This window comes from Lepidochelys olivacea (genome assembly GCF_965140295.1).
Source record: "Lepidochelys olivacea isolate rLepOli2 genome assembly, chromosome: 14".
Classification (NCBI taxonomy): domain Eukaryota; kingdom Metazoa; phylum Chordata; order Testudines; family Cheloniidae; genus Lepidochelys; species Lepidochelys olivacea.
Genome location: NC_140424.1, coordinates 26,926,768 through 26,940,362, shown reverse-complemented (window position 1 = coordinate 26,940,362; position 13,595 = coordinate 26,926,768). Strand labels below are relative to the sequence as shown.

At 42.3% G+C, this 13,595-nt stretch overlaps 1 protein-coding gene across 1 annotated transcript in view; it reads left to right on the top strand.

Moving 5' to 3' along the window:
- GLP2R (glucagon like peptide 2 receptor) overlaps positions 1-13,595 on the top strand; it is a 122,190-nt gene that overhangs the window by 54,493 nt on the left and 54,102 nt on the right. Inside the window, exon 9 of the mRNA XM_084647601.1 lies at positions 12,487-12,556. Within this exon, the coding sequence (XP_084503727.1) occupies positions 12,487-12,556 (70 nt within the window). The remainder of the gene's footprint in view (positions 1-12,486; positions 12,557-13,595) is intronic.

Sequence of the window (13,595 nt, the reverse complement as noted above, 5' to 3'; positions counted from 1 at the left end):
TGCTCCTTTGTCCCTATTGAAAGTCTGGCTGTGATCGTTTCTCAACTTCACAACATCAAGGACAGGGAGATGGAGCTTGCAGTAGTCAAGGTGAGAGAAGATCAAGAGTTTTGTCCATGTGGGCATAGAAGGAAGACTGGATCCAGGAGATGTTTTATGGGAAGGGCATCAAGATTTAGACATGGTTGGTTGATTGGGTCAAAAGAGTAAAAGAGAGGGCCAAAATTATGGGCTTAAGTGAAAGGAAGGATGGTGGCATTGTCCATCATGATAGAGAAAGTAGGGAAAGGAGTGGGTTTGAGGGCAAAGATCTGCAGTTCCATTTTGGCCATGTTGAGTTTCAGATAGCAAGTGGGCACCCCAGGAGATGGTTTGTTTGGTCGGAGGGACACTGGTTCTAGTTGGAAAGGTACATTTATTTGTATGTTATCAGCATCATGATTATAGTTTAAGTAACGTTTGTGGATAAGATTACTGAGATATACGAGTTGCAAGGTTTGTACCTGAACTCTGCTGGGTGATGGGTTTCAGCATGTTATCCTTCTGTTCATGAATTTGTGGAGTATGAGTAAAATTTTCAAAATTTGTAAGTAACTTAGGAACTCATTAAAATCAGTTACAAGTTAGTAACCTAACTCCATTAGGCTATTTTGAGATTCCCAGAAATAATTCTTACATAATATTAAATGTTATGACAGTGTAAAACATAAGTTCTTGGATTTTTCCTTTAAAGTGAGTATTTTTAAAAACTTTTTGAAAGAATTATCATAGATTGTGGTCTCCATTCTGGGCAGTGTGCTTTTCTGTATAATTGCTTATAAAATCTTCTTCTTTCTATCAATATTTAAGTCATTTTCTAGTTTTGTTTAGTTTTTGTCTATTTTGGCATATGACCTATTATTTCTTTCTGGATTTGCCTTACCTCCAGATATACAAAGCTTTTTGGCTGACAGTTTCCTTTTTTAAAAAAAATGTAGAACTTGTCAACATTTTTCAAACAAAAACATTTATTTAAAATGATGTTTTGAAGGCAGCATTCCTAGCAAATCAAGACTTGCCTGGATGAAAGCTTCCAGGGCCAGGGTGCCTGTCTGGAAGAAGTCCTCACAGGTGCAGGCAGAGGAAGAGTGAGTAGTGGTGTTGGCAACACGCTATTTTCCTCCCATTGTGGGTTCTACCTTGTGAGTACCTGCAATTAAGGATTAAAAGGGAAAACCCTACCTTCCTGCCTCCCTCTGCTGGCAAACTCCTTTATTTCACCAGCCAGCAGGAAGACTAAGTACCTATTCTGAGGATCATACTTTAGTCAACCATTTCCCAGTTTTGAATGTGATACTTGGATGTGGAGTGCAGAACAGGTCAAAAAGTTACTGAGTTTATTTCCCCTATTGCACTATTCACCAAGCACAATTTCAGAGACTTAGAGGAGGAATTCCTCCAGTTTAACACTGACAAGGGCAAATCTGCAGGTGCTGAAGTAAAATTTTTATCACCTACAAGACTCCCCTCCTTCCAGTGTTCATCTTCGAGGTGGACTATGAATGTTCTCATTCCTGGAATAAAGTGTCCACAGAGCCATGAACCTGGAAAGCATCTAGCACATTTGTGTCCTTTGGGCTCAAGGCTGCTCAAGTGCTGCCTTCCAGTAGCAGATGTTCAGTGTCCACGGGCATTTTGTAAAAGAGGTGGGGCTCTCAGAAGTTCCTTTGTGTCAGTGGTTAGCGGCAGTTGGAGGAAACTTTCTACCTGGGCCCAGGGTCTGATTTCAGCCAGACATTAGCTTGTCTTTAAAATAGTTACTTATATTTCTAGTTTAATTGTTTTTAGGGCTGATTAATGACAGTTAACTCACGCGATTAACTCAAAAAAATTAATCACAATTAATCACAGTTTTAATTACACGTTAAACAATAGAATTAATCCCAATTGAAATTTTAAAAATATTTTTGGATGTTTTCTACATTTTTAAATATATTGACTTCAATTACAACACAAAATACAAAGTGCACACTGCTTACTTTACATTATTTATGATTACAAATATTTGCACTGTAAAAAATAATAAATACTATTTTTCAATTCACCTCATACAAGTACTGTAGTGCAATCTCTTTATTGTGGCACTTTTGTAGCCAGCATTGCAAGGTATTTACGTGCCAGATATGCTAAACATTTGCATGTCCCTTCATGCTTCGGCCACCATTCCAGATGGTATTCATTTAAAAAAAAATGGGTTAAATTTGTGACTGAACTCTTGGGGGAAAATTGTATGCATCCTGCTCTGTTTTACTGGCATTCTGCCATATATTTCATGTTATATCAGTCTTGGATGATAACCCAGCACATGTTGTTCATTTAAGAACACTTTCACTGTGGATTTGACAAAATGCAAAGAAGGTACCAGTGTGAGATTTCTAAAGATTGCTACAGCACTTGACCCAAGGTTTCTGAATCAGACGTGCCTTCCAAAATCTGACAGCGACAAGGTGTGGAGCATGCTTCCAGAAGTCTTATTCTGGTGGCATCTGACTCAGATGATGAAAATGAACATGCATTGGTCTGCACTGTTTTGGATTGTTATCAAGCAGAACCCATCATCAGCATGGACACATGTCCTCTGGAATGGTGGTTGAAGCATGAAGTGACATATGAAATCTTTATCACATCTGGCATGTAAATATCTTGCAACACTGGCTACGACCATGCCATGCGAACACCTGTTCGCACTTTCAGGCGACATTATAAACAAGAAGTGGGCAGCATTATTTCCTGCAAATGTAAACTAACTTGTTTGTCTGAGCGATTGGCTGAACAAGAAGTAGGACTGAGTGGACTTCTATGCTCAAAAATTTTACATTTTTAAAAAAACTGCATTCAAAAATAAAACAAACATAATTCTACATTTGTAAATTCAACTTTCATGATAAAGAGATTGCACTACAGTACTTGTAATGGAGGAATGGAAAAATACAATTTATTTTGTTTTTTTACAGTACAAATATTTGTAATAAAAATATATATACACAGTGAGCACTGTACATTTTGTATTCTGTGTTGTAATTGAAATCAGTGTATTTGAAAATGTAGAAAACATCAAAAATATTTAAATAAATGGTATTCTATTATTGTTTAACAGTGCAATTAATCACATGATTAATCGCGATTAATTATTTTAATCATTGTTAATTAATGTTTTAATTGCTTGACATCCCCAATTGTTTTTAGTAGTTTTTAGTTTTTCTGCACCTTTAGAGTTGAGGTAGGATTTGGCATATTGCTCTGCATGCTGGAGTCAAGCTGGTCTAGCTTGATGGGATATGGCCAATCTTGACTTTAAGAAGTCAGGGTTCCAGAGGTGTACTGTGTGCCCTCTATTTTCCAGGATATGATCATAGAATATCAGGGTTGGAGGGCACCTCAGAAGGTCAAATGATGCCCATACCAGATGCATGATGTGTCCAGAGAAGGATCAATTCCCAGATCTTTGCTCAGTTTTTTGAGCTTTCAGCTCACAGATCCATGAGCACCAGCAAGTAGGGCTACAGGCCTTCTTACTGAAGGAAAGGCCTCAATGTGTGAGCCTCAGAACTGGGTGACAGTGGCCGCAATTCCATGTGGGAACTCAAGAGACCAGCTGTGGCTGCTAAGCTCTCTTCTGCATGAAGCCTGTAGTTCCAGTTGGAAGAATCAGCATAGCTGCAAGTGATCCTAGGAGAGTTTCAGGTTTGGAACAGTGAAAGTCAGCACTTGGATCTGCTGACACAAGAGTGCAACCAATGTGGGGGCCATTGTTGGGGTCATCTGGGGTTTCAGGACAACCAGGAACTTTCAGTACCACCTCTGCAGTGTCAACATTGCCTTCACTACCAGAGGCACTGGAGACGCAGGACCCCCCGTAATGCCAGTACTCCAGAGAGATTCTCTACCCTCAGATATTGGTACTGGCTGTTCTAACACAGTGCGGCAGATTCGCTGCGGGGATATTTCAGCCCCACTCTCCTTGTTCCTCAAAGGCAGGGGAAAGAAAATGGGCCAATCACAGGCCTCAGATCCTGAGCCTACCAAAAACAAAAAGAGGGAATCATGGGGTCAGTGCCAGAACCAGCACTCCCAGAGTTTGTGTCCTGGGTACTACGCAGTGGCCATGGGAGTTGCCTGTACTTTGGTCAGCCTTGCCCTGCCTGGGCTGAATAGTAAGATTTTCTTCCCTCAGAGGGATCCTAAGAGGGAACCCTTCTTGTAGTAGAGGGGAGATACTCTATGAGGAGAGTATCAGATCTGGGAGCTGCCCACTTTATCTTCAAAGCCATCTCGGATGGCAGGGCTGGCGTTAGCAAAAATGGCACCCTGGGTGAACATGTATTTTGGTGCCCCCCCCATCACTCCTGGCCCCAATGGGTTCCCTGTGCTTCCCCCTCCCACCCCCATCACCTCTGGGCCTGCTGCCTCCCCCAGTGTTTACTTCATATTGAAAGAGATTGAAGAGCTCAGCCTTGGCACAAATTAAGCACTGGCAGGGCAGCCAGCCAGGCGCCTAGCTCTGAAGGCAACACCACCGCCCCCAGCAGTGCAGAAGGGTGGCATGGTGTATGGTCCCCTTACTTCTGCACTGCTGTTGTGGCTTGTGGTGCCTGGCCTGTGGCTTTGCACGGTCACATGGGAGCTGTATCTTGCCAGAGCCCAGGGCCCTCCTGCAGCCCTCTGGCCACTCCTGGCTCACTGGGGTACCATTTCAGATTTTGGGGGATGGGAGAAAACTTTAACCATGATTCCAGGGACTACTTAGGCACCTGAAAAGTCTAGGTTTTTTTGCCAACAACTTAGGGATTAGTTGACAGGAGCACTCTAATTGTTATAAAAATAAAGAAAAAATATATACGAACTCCAGTTAAAGCCACGTTTAAAGTTTATATGTAAATTTAGAACAATCAGGAAATAATACAGCAAGATACACAGCAAGGGGTCGGTTCTCGGGCTGGTTTTATTCAACATCTTTATTAATGATCTGTATGATGGGATTAATTGCACCCTCAGCAAGTTCACAGATGACACTAAGCTGGGAGGAGAGGTAGATAACGATGGAGGGTAGGGATAGGGTCCAGAGTGACCTAGACAAATTGGAGGATTGGGCCAAAAGAAATCTGATGAGATTTGGCAAGGACAAGTGCAGAGTTTTGCACTTAGGAAGGAAGAATCCCATACACTGCTACAGACTGGGGACTGACTGGCTAAACTGCAGTTCTGCAGAAAACGACCTGTGGATTACAGTGGATGAGAAGCTGGATATGAGCCAGCAGTGTGCCCTTGTCGCCAAGAAGGCCAGTGGCATATTGGGCTGTATTAGTAGGAGCTTTGCCAGCAGATCGAGGGAACTGATTATTCCCCTCTATTCGGCATTGGTGAAGCCACACCTGGAGTATTGTGTCCAGTTTTGGTCCTCCCCACTACAGAAGGGATGTGGAGTACAGTGGCAAGCAACAAAAATGATTAGGGGGCTGGGGCACATGTCTTACGAGGAGAGAACTGGGTGTATTTAGTTTGCAGAAGACAAGAGTGAGGGGGGATTTGATAGCAGCCCTCAACTACCTGAAGGGGGGTTCCAAAGAGGATGGAGTTAGGCTGTTCTCAGTGGTGGCAGATGATGGAACAAGAAGCAATGGTCTCAAGTTGCAGTGCAGGAGGTCTAGGTTGGTTATTAGGAAAGACTATTTCACTAGGAGGGTGGTGAAGCACTGGAATGGGTTACCTAGGGAGGTGGTGGAATCTTCATCCTTAGAGGTTTTTAAGGCCCAGCTTGACAAAGCCTTGTCTGGGATGATTTAGTTGGTGTTGTAACTATAACATCAACTGGCGGGACAGCGTGTGTGTGTGTGTGTGTGCAATTAAATGCATATGCTAATTGTTGTATCTTCAATAAACACGGCGTATTGCCTTTCCCCCTGAAAAAGATCCTGTGTGCTTCTTATAAGCATAACATTTTTGTGTGAATATACAGAGGCAATACCCACCCCCCCAGAACTGCAATTACTGGTAAGGAGTTGTGGCAAATTGCCGGCACTACTGTGATGGGTCTCACGCTTTCTCTTCTTGGGTGGGGGTTCAGGGCACCATTTCTTGCCCCTGAACTGGGGTATTAACTGCCCCACTAGTGTCCTAGAGGAGGAGAGTGGAGAGGGAGGGACCCAGGCCCACCCTCTACTCCAGATCTCAGCCCAGGGGCCCTAGGGATAGCAGTAAACCACTAGAACTAGCGGTTCCTTCTCCTGGGCTACTTCCCTTTCCTGCCCTTCAGCTTGTGGCGCTTCCTGCCCTCCCTCTGCACAAACCAGGTGTCCCTTTACCTTGGGTCTTGGTCTTCTTAGCCCACCGCAGCACTTCTCCAAACTCTCTTCTGCTTCCCTCCAAACTGCTCTCTGCTCCAACACCAATCCACTCTGCTTCAACTCCTCCACTTGTCTGATGGTGGAGAATTGAGAAATGGGGAAACATGCCCTGTAACAGTTGAAAATATTGCTAAATATTGCTAAAAGGTATACCATATGTATAAAGCAATCGATCATTCAGGTGTGCACACCCCTGGTCGTAGAAGTGCCAGAGCACAAGGGAGAGGGTTAGAGTCCTCGCTCCTACCAGTCTGTCGGGGAAAAATTGCATAGGTAAAAAAACCCTCGGTCATAGCAGGATTTAGCCCGAAAGGTAGGGGGCTTAGCATTTCCCCCTCCTGCTCTGTTAGACAAAGTTCTTTTTAGTGGGTATAGACTTTTGTGTTTTGTAAATCCCTGCATGAGCGGGGTCACGAAAAAGTTATAAAGGTAAAAACAAATTAAAAAAATCAGAAATATGTTCAGGCGGTATTTTCTATGTGAGGCCCAACTCTGAAAAATATAGGAGTGTGGGCAAATAGTGGTAGCACCTGTGTAAGAAATGTTTAAAAGGAAGCAATCCAAAGATTATACTTTGTTCAAGAGATTATTCCTTTTAAACAGATCTTGCTCTGTTAAACAACACTCTGAAGGATATAGGAGTTTGGGCAATGTAGTATTTTTTGTGAGTGATATTGTGGTAATTTCACAATTTTAAAAGGAATGTTTAAGGAAAGGGAACAGGAGGAGTGGGAGCTAGTTAAGGAGCCCACCCTCCTTGCTAAATTGATAGTGGAACAAAGCCTGTGTCCATGAAAAGGGGCAGTTCAGCAAGGAAAGCAGGACCAGGACCAGACAAGCAGGCAAGCAACAAATAAAAGAACTGGAAAACAGGTTGAGAGCCCTGAGGGGCATAGTGGCAGGAGTAAGGAAAGCAGTAAGTACAGGCATGGAAATTCAAATCCCTGAAACAATACTTAAAATGGTAAAATCTAAGTTAACCACGGTGTCATTTTGAAAAATAAGCAAGTAATTTTTTTAAAAAAAGGAAAAAGTGAACTCTGCAGAGGCTGAGGGGAATTAAGCAGTTAAAGTTAAAAAAAGTTATAAAAAGAAAATTCTTGGTTTCTTTGCAGCCATTCTGGAAAAAAAAAGGGGGGGGCCCTTTTCCAAAGGAATGTCTATAAATAAACCAGGCAAATAAAAATCTAATTTAAATAATTTGACTATAAACAATTTAGTCAAATTTGCTAAAAAAACATAAGGGGTTTCTGTTGGAACTTAACTGCCTCCAAATGTATACAAATGTTATCTATGTGCAGCTGTGTAAATATATTGTGTAAATATGTGGTTTAAAATAAATTGGTTTTTGTTTTGTTTTTAAATAATACCACTAACATGGCATGTGGATATGGTAGACAAGTTGAGTTCACAAAAAAGGCCTTTTGTGTTTTCATATATAAATAACATTTTTATATTTGGGGAAACTAAGGCACAAACTCAAACACTAATGAAAAAAGTTTTTGCATTCATTCAGGAAACGGGGTTCAAAGTAGCTTTAGACAAGGCTCAGTTGGTGCTACCTCAGGTTACATGCCTGGGCATAGTCACTGGACAAGAAGAGAGAGAGGTAGATCAGAGGAAGGTAAGGGCACTGGTAGAAATGCCAGCCCCTAACGATGCTCACTCTTTAAAAGTACTGCTAAGAGAATTCAATTTTCTTAAACCACACATTTATAAATATGCTAAAATAACTCACCCATTCTAAAAACTGCTTTAAAAAAGACAAAATGGAAATGGGGAAAAGAGCAGGTCTCTGTTTTAACCCTGGGGATATGATATTCACTGCCAAAACCAAAAAGTCCTGAAAAGACTGAGGGAAAAAGATCCATTCAGTCCTTATGACTCTTGCCACGTTCCTGTGCCCAAAAGGAGAGATCCAACTTTCCTCCATCCTTCAGGTACCAGTGCCAGTATCCCTTGTTCCTTAGCTGCCCTGGATTATTGTTATTACTAGAAGCCTCAATCTCAGTCTCATCTAGAGTGTAAGAAGGAATAAAACAACAAGGGTGGTCATCAGAGATGTAGTTTCTCAGGAAGTCAGCCATTGTCATCAGAGGTAGACCTCAGGTTTGATGAGTGACCTGACAGCACCAGTCATTCATTTTCCTTCCCTCTCTTCCCCTTCTAATTCCCTGTGCTTTGGAGACCATCTGATTGGCCTGTTTCCTGGTGACATGTTGTGGAATAACCACTGACTGGGGAAGGAAGCTGATGTTATTGAAAATGGTTGCACTATTTAGGTCTAGTCTGTGTTGCCTACAAACCTCCTTCCCATAATCCTTCAGGGATCCCCTCTCCTGTGACACCACTCACGGAGGAAGTGGGCTCTCTTCTGAGAAAGAGGGCCATCAAGGAAGTTCCAGTAGGGAGGAAAAGGCTTTTATTCCAGATCTTTCCTCACACTGAAGGCTGATAAAAATTCAATCCAACAAGGGCCTGATGAATTTGAGCAAATACATCAGGATATCCAAGTTCCATATCCAGATATCCATATACTAATTCTGATGGCCATCACCCCGAGCCTAGCAATGCAAGACTGGTTTGGGGCTCTCAGTCTGAAAAATGCCAACTTCCACATAGCAATCAGGCCATCCAGTCACAAATGTCTGCATTTTTTGTGTAGAGGACAGGCATTTCCACTACAAAGTTCTACCCTTCACTTTCTCCACTGCTGCAAAGGTGTTTACAAAGTCTTGCTTTACCAGAAACTTATTTGATATATCAGAAATCCATGATTTTCCCTACCTTAATGACTGGACATCTCAGTAGACCAGTTCAACTGGGTGTGTCCAGCATGGTGCCTGAAGCTGAGTAATGAATTATGTGTACAGGAACGGAGGCTACCTGACAGTGGAATTATTTGCCATAGGAATCAGTGCCAGAAGAACTGGGCCTGTACCCCACCAGAGGGAACAGCTTCGGCCTTGGGACTTCAGTTGTCTCTGACTTTTCTCATTGTGTGGAGTAACCGGACAGCCTTTTGCAATCCATAAAGCCCTCTCTGTTTGCAGAGGATGACATTTCTAAATGTTAGGGATATGACTGACAGTCTTTGTATAAGCTCAGCCCTAACATTCAGTGGTTTAAGAGGTGCTTGTGTGGCTCCCAAAGAGTATGTTTTGGCTAGGTGCTTCCTGTTTGCAGCATATGGTATTTTAATCACAAAAGTGTGAATATACAGAGGCAATACCCGCCCCCCCAGAACTGCAATTACTGGTAAGGAGTTGTGGCAAATTGCCGGCACTACTGTGATGGGTCTCACGCTTTCTCTTCTTGGGTGGGGGTTCAGGGCACCATTTCTTGCCCCTGAACTGGGGTATTAACTGCCCCACTAGTGTCCTAGAGGAGGAGAGTGGAGAGGGAGGGACCCAGGCCCACCCTCTACTCCAGGTCTCAGCCCAGGGGCCCTAGGGATAGCAGTAAACCACTAGAACTAGCAGTTCCTTCTCCTGGGCTACTTCCCTTTCCTGCCCTTCAGCTTGTGGGGCTTCCTGCCCTCCCTCTGCACAAACCAGGTGTCCCTTTACCTTGGGTCTTGGTCTTCTTAGCCCACCGCAGCACTTCTCCAAACTCTCTTCTGCTTCCCTCCAAACTGCTCTCTGCTCCAACACCAATCCACTCTGCCTCCACTTGTCTGATTGAAGCAGGGGGGTTTTATCATGTGACAGGCTTCAGGTGCTTTAATTAATTTATAGCAAACTTTCTTCCCTCTACATGGAATAAGGCTCCCTTCTAGCACTCTCCTGCTGCCCTCTGGCCATGCTGTATCACATAGTATAAACTGTGGCAAATGAAGTGTAACAATATAATTAGGAAGGCCAAAAAAGAATTTGAAAAACAGTTAGCAAAAGACTCAAAAAGTAATAGCAAACATTTTTTTTAAGGTTTCAGAGTAGCAGCCGTGGTAGTCTATATTTGCAAAAAGAAAAGGAATACTTTTTAAAAATAAATTTGTTAGTCTCTAAGGTGCCACAAGTACTCCATTTTTTTAAGTACATCAGAAGCAGGAAGCCTGCTAAACAACCAATGGGGCCACTGGATGATCGAGATGCGAAAGGAGCACTCAAGGACAATAAGGCCATTGCAGAGAAACTAAATGAATACTTTGCATCAGTCTTCATGGTTGAGGATGTGAGAGAGATTGGCTCAGGTTTGGGATTCTTTTTAGGTGACAAATCTCAGGAACTGTCCCAGATTGAGGTGTCAGAGGAGGTTTTGGAACAAATTGATAAACTAAATGGTAGTAAGTCACCAGGACCAGATGGTATTCACCCAAGTATCCTGAAGGAACTTAAATGTGAAATTGCAGGACTACTAACTGTACTCTGTAACCTACCATTTAAATCAGCTTCTGTACCAAATGAGTGGAGGATAGCAAATGTGACACCAATTTTTAAAAAAGGCTCCAGAGGTGACCCCGGCAATTACAGGCCAGTAAACTTACCTTCAGCACTGGGCAAACTGGTTGAAATTATAGTAAAGAACAAAATTGTCAGACACATAAATGAATATAATTTGTTAGGGAATAGTCAACATGTTTTTTGTAAAGGGAAATCATGCATCACCAATCTACTACAATTCCTTGAGGGGGTCAACAAGCATGTGGACAAGGGGGATCCAGTGGATATAGTATATTTAGATTTTCAGAAAGCCTTCAACAAGGTTCCTCACCAAAGGCTCTTAAGTAAAGGAAGCTGTCATGGGATAAAAGGAAAGGTCCTCTCCATCAATCAGTAACTGGTTAAAAGATAGGAAACAAAGGGCAGGAATAAATAGTGAGCTTTCAGATTGGAGAGAGGTAAATAGTGGTGTCCCCCAGGGGTCTGTACTGGGCCCAGTACTATTCAACATATTCATAAATGATCTGGAAAAAGGGGTAAACAGTGAGGTGCCAAAATATGCCGATGATACTACTCAAGATAGTTAAGTCCTAGGCAGACTGCGAAGAGCTACAGAAGGATCTCTCAAAACTGGGTAACTGGGCAACCAAATGGCAGATGAAATTCAGTGTTGATAAATGCAAAGTAATGCACATTGGAAAACATAATCCCAACTATACATATAAAATGATGGGGTCTAAATTAGCTGCTACCACTCAAGAAAGATCTTGGAGTCATTGTGGCTAGTTCTCTGAAAATATTCACTCAATGTGCAGCAGCAGTCAAAAAAGCAACCGGAACATTGGGAATCATTAAGAAAGGGATAGATAATAAGACATAAAATATCATATTGCCTCTTTATAAATCCATGGTATGCCCACATCTTGAATACTGCGTGCAGATGTGGTTGCCACATCTTAGATATAAAAAGATAGATTGGAATTGGAAAAGGTTCAGAAAAGGGCAATAAAAATGATTGAGGGCATGGAGCATCTGCCATATGAGTAGAGATTAATAAGACTGGGACTTTTCAGCTTGGAAAAAGGACTACTAAGGGGGGATATGATAGAGGTCTATAAAATCATGACTGGTGTGAAGAAAGTAAATAAGGAAGTCTTATTTACTCCTTCTCATAACACAAGAACTAGGGGTCTCCAAATGAAATTAATAGACAGCAGGTTTAAAACAAACAAAAAGGAAGTATTTTTCTCCACACAACGCACAATCAACCTGTGGAACTCTTTGCCAGAGGATGTTGTGAAGGTCAAGACTATAACAGGGTTCAAAAAAGAATTAGATATATTAATGAAGGATAGGTCCATCAATGGCTAATAGCCAGGATGGGCGGGAATGGTGTCCCTAGCCTCTGTTTGCGAGAAGCTGGGAATGAGCGACAGGGGATGGATCACCTGTTCTGTTCTTTCCCTCTGGGGCACCTGGCATTGGCCACTGTCAGAAGTCAGGATACTGGGGTAGATGGACCTTTGGTCTGATCCAGTATGGCCGTTCTTATGTTCTTATCGTCTCTCAATTTCATTCTATTGTTTCTAAGGAATAGCAAATAAAATAAAATAAAATCTTGTCAAATACCCTTTAACATTTCAATGTTATTTTTAAAAATTTAAAATTACCAAACTTGTTTCTAGGAATGTAATATAATTATATTTTAAATTAATCCTTAGGTGCTGGGGAACAAATGACCACATGGGAATCTGGTGGATCATCCGAGGGCCAATGTTATTTTCCATTGCAGTAAGGATTATTTTATCTTTTGTTTATATATTATATAGGTGTGATTGTCTATTTTTATCTTTCCAAGAAATTATATTCTGGCTCAGATGATAATGACAGCCAAAGTGCAGTGGTCACTTGGTGTAAAAACACAGTCCCAAAGAATCTACAACTTGGAGTGAGAGTAATAAACACAGAAATGGAGGAAGGGACAAGTACTACAAATACTAATGTCCAATAGGACATGTGTACTTGAAGAGTCAGGGAAATCAGATGGTTTTTGTTTCATTGTTTATTTGGTGTGAGGGTTTTTCTTTCTATGAATTCATCACTAACTTTGCAGAAGCAAGATGGTAGGGCAGTGCTGGCAAATTGGTTTCAGTAGAGCATCCCATTGTGGTGCAGACACCCCTGTCTGCTGGGTTATTCCAAACTTAGAGCCTTTGGGAAGGTTGCAATTCACCCAGAAATCACTACAATGCAGAGATCTATTCCAACCTCTTCATTACCATGTGCAGTATCATATTGTGATCAAAAAGCAGTCAGTGGGAGTAGGACATAAATCCCAGATACCTAAATGGAGCTCTACCCCCATCAGGTACCATCTCCGTAGCTTCTCCAGCCTCTGCACCTTAGTCACAAAAATCACCTCCTTCTCTTTGGGCTGTAACCAATCCTTAAATGCAGTGCAGGCTCACAGGCAACACAACACTCCAGCTGCTCCGTGGGCCTGTCCCCTAGCCCTGGGCTCATAGAATCATAGAAATGTAGGGCTGGAAGGCACCTAGAGAGATCATCTACTCCGTCTTCCTGTGCTGAGGAAGGACCAAGTAAATTTAGACCATCCCTAACAGGTGTTTGTCTAACTTGTTCCTAAAAGCCTCCAGGGATGGCAACCATACACAAGCATTACCTTCCAGGCCTTGCTTTCTCTGTATAGATTAGCGATAGGCACACGTCAACCAAGTCTCCTTCTGGACTGCCCACCCCCAATTCACTGAAGACTCAGAAATCTCAGCTTTGCTATCCCCAAAGAAATAGTACACACCAGCTTATTAGT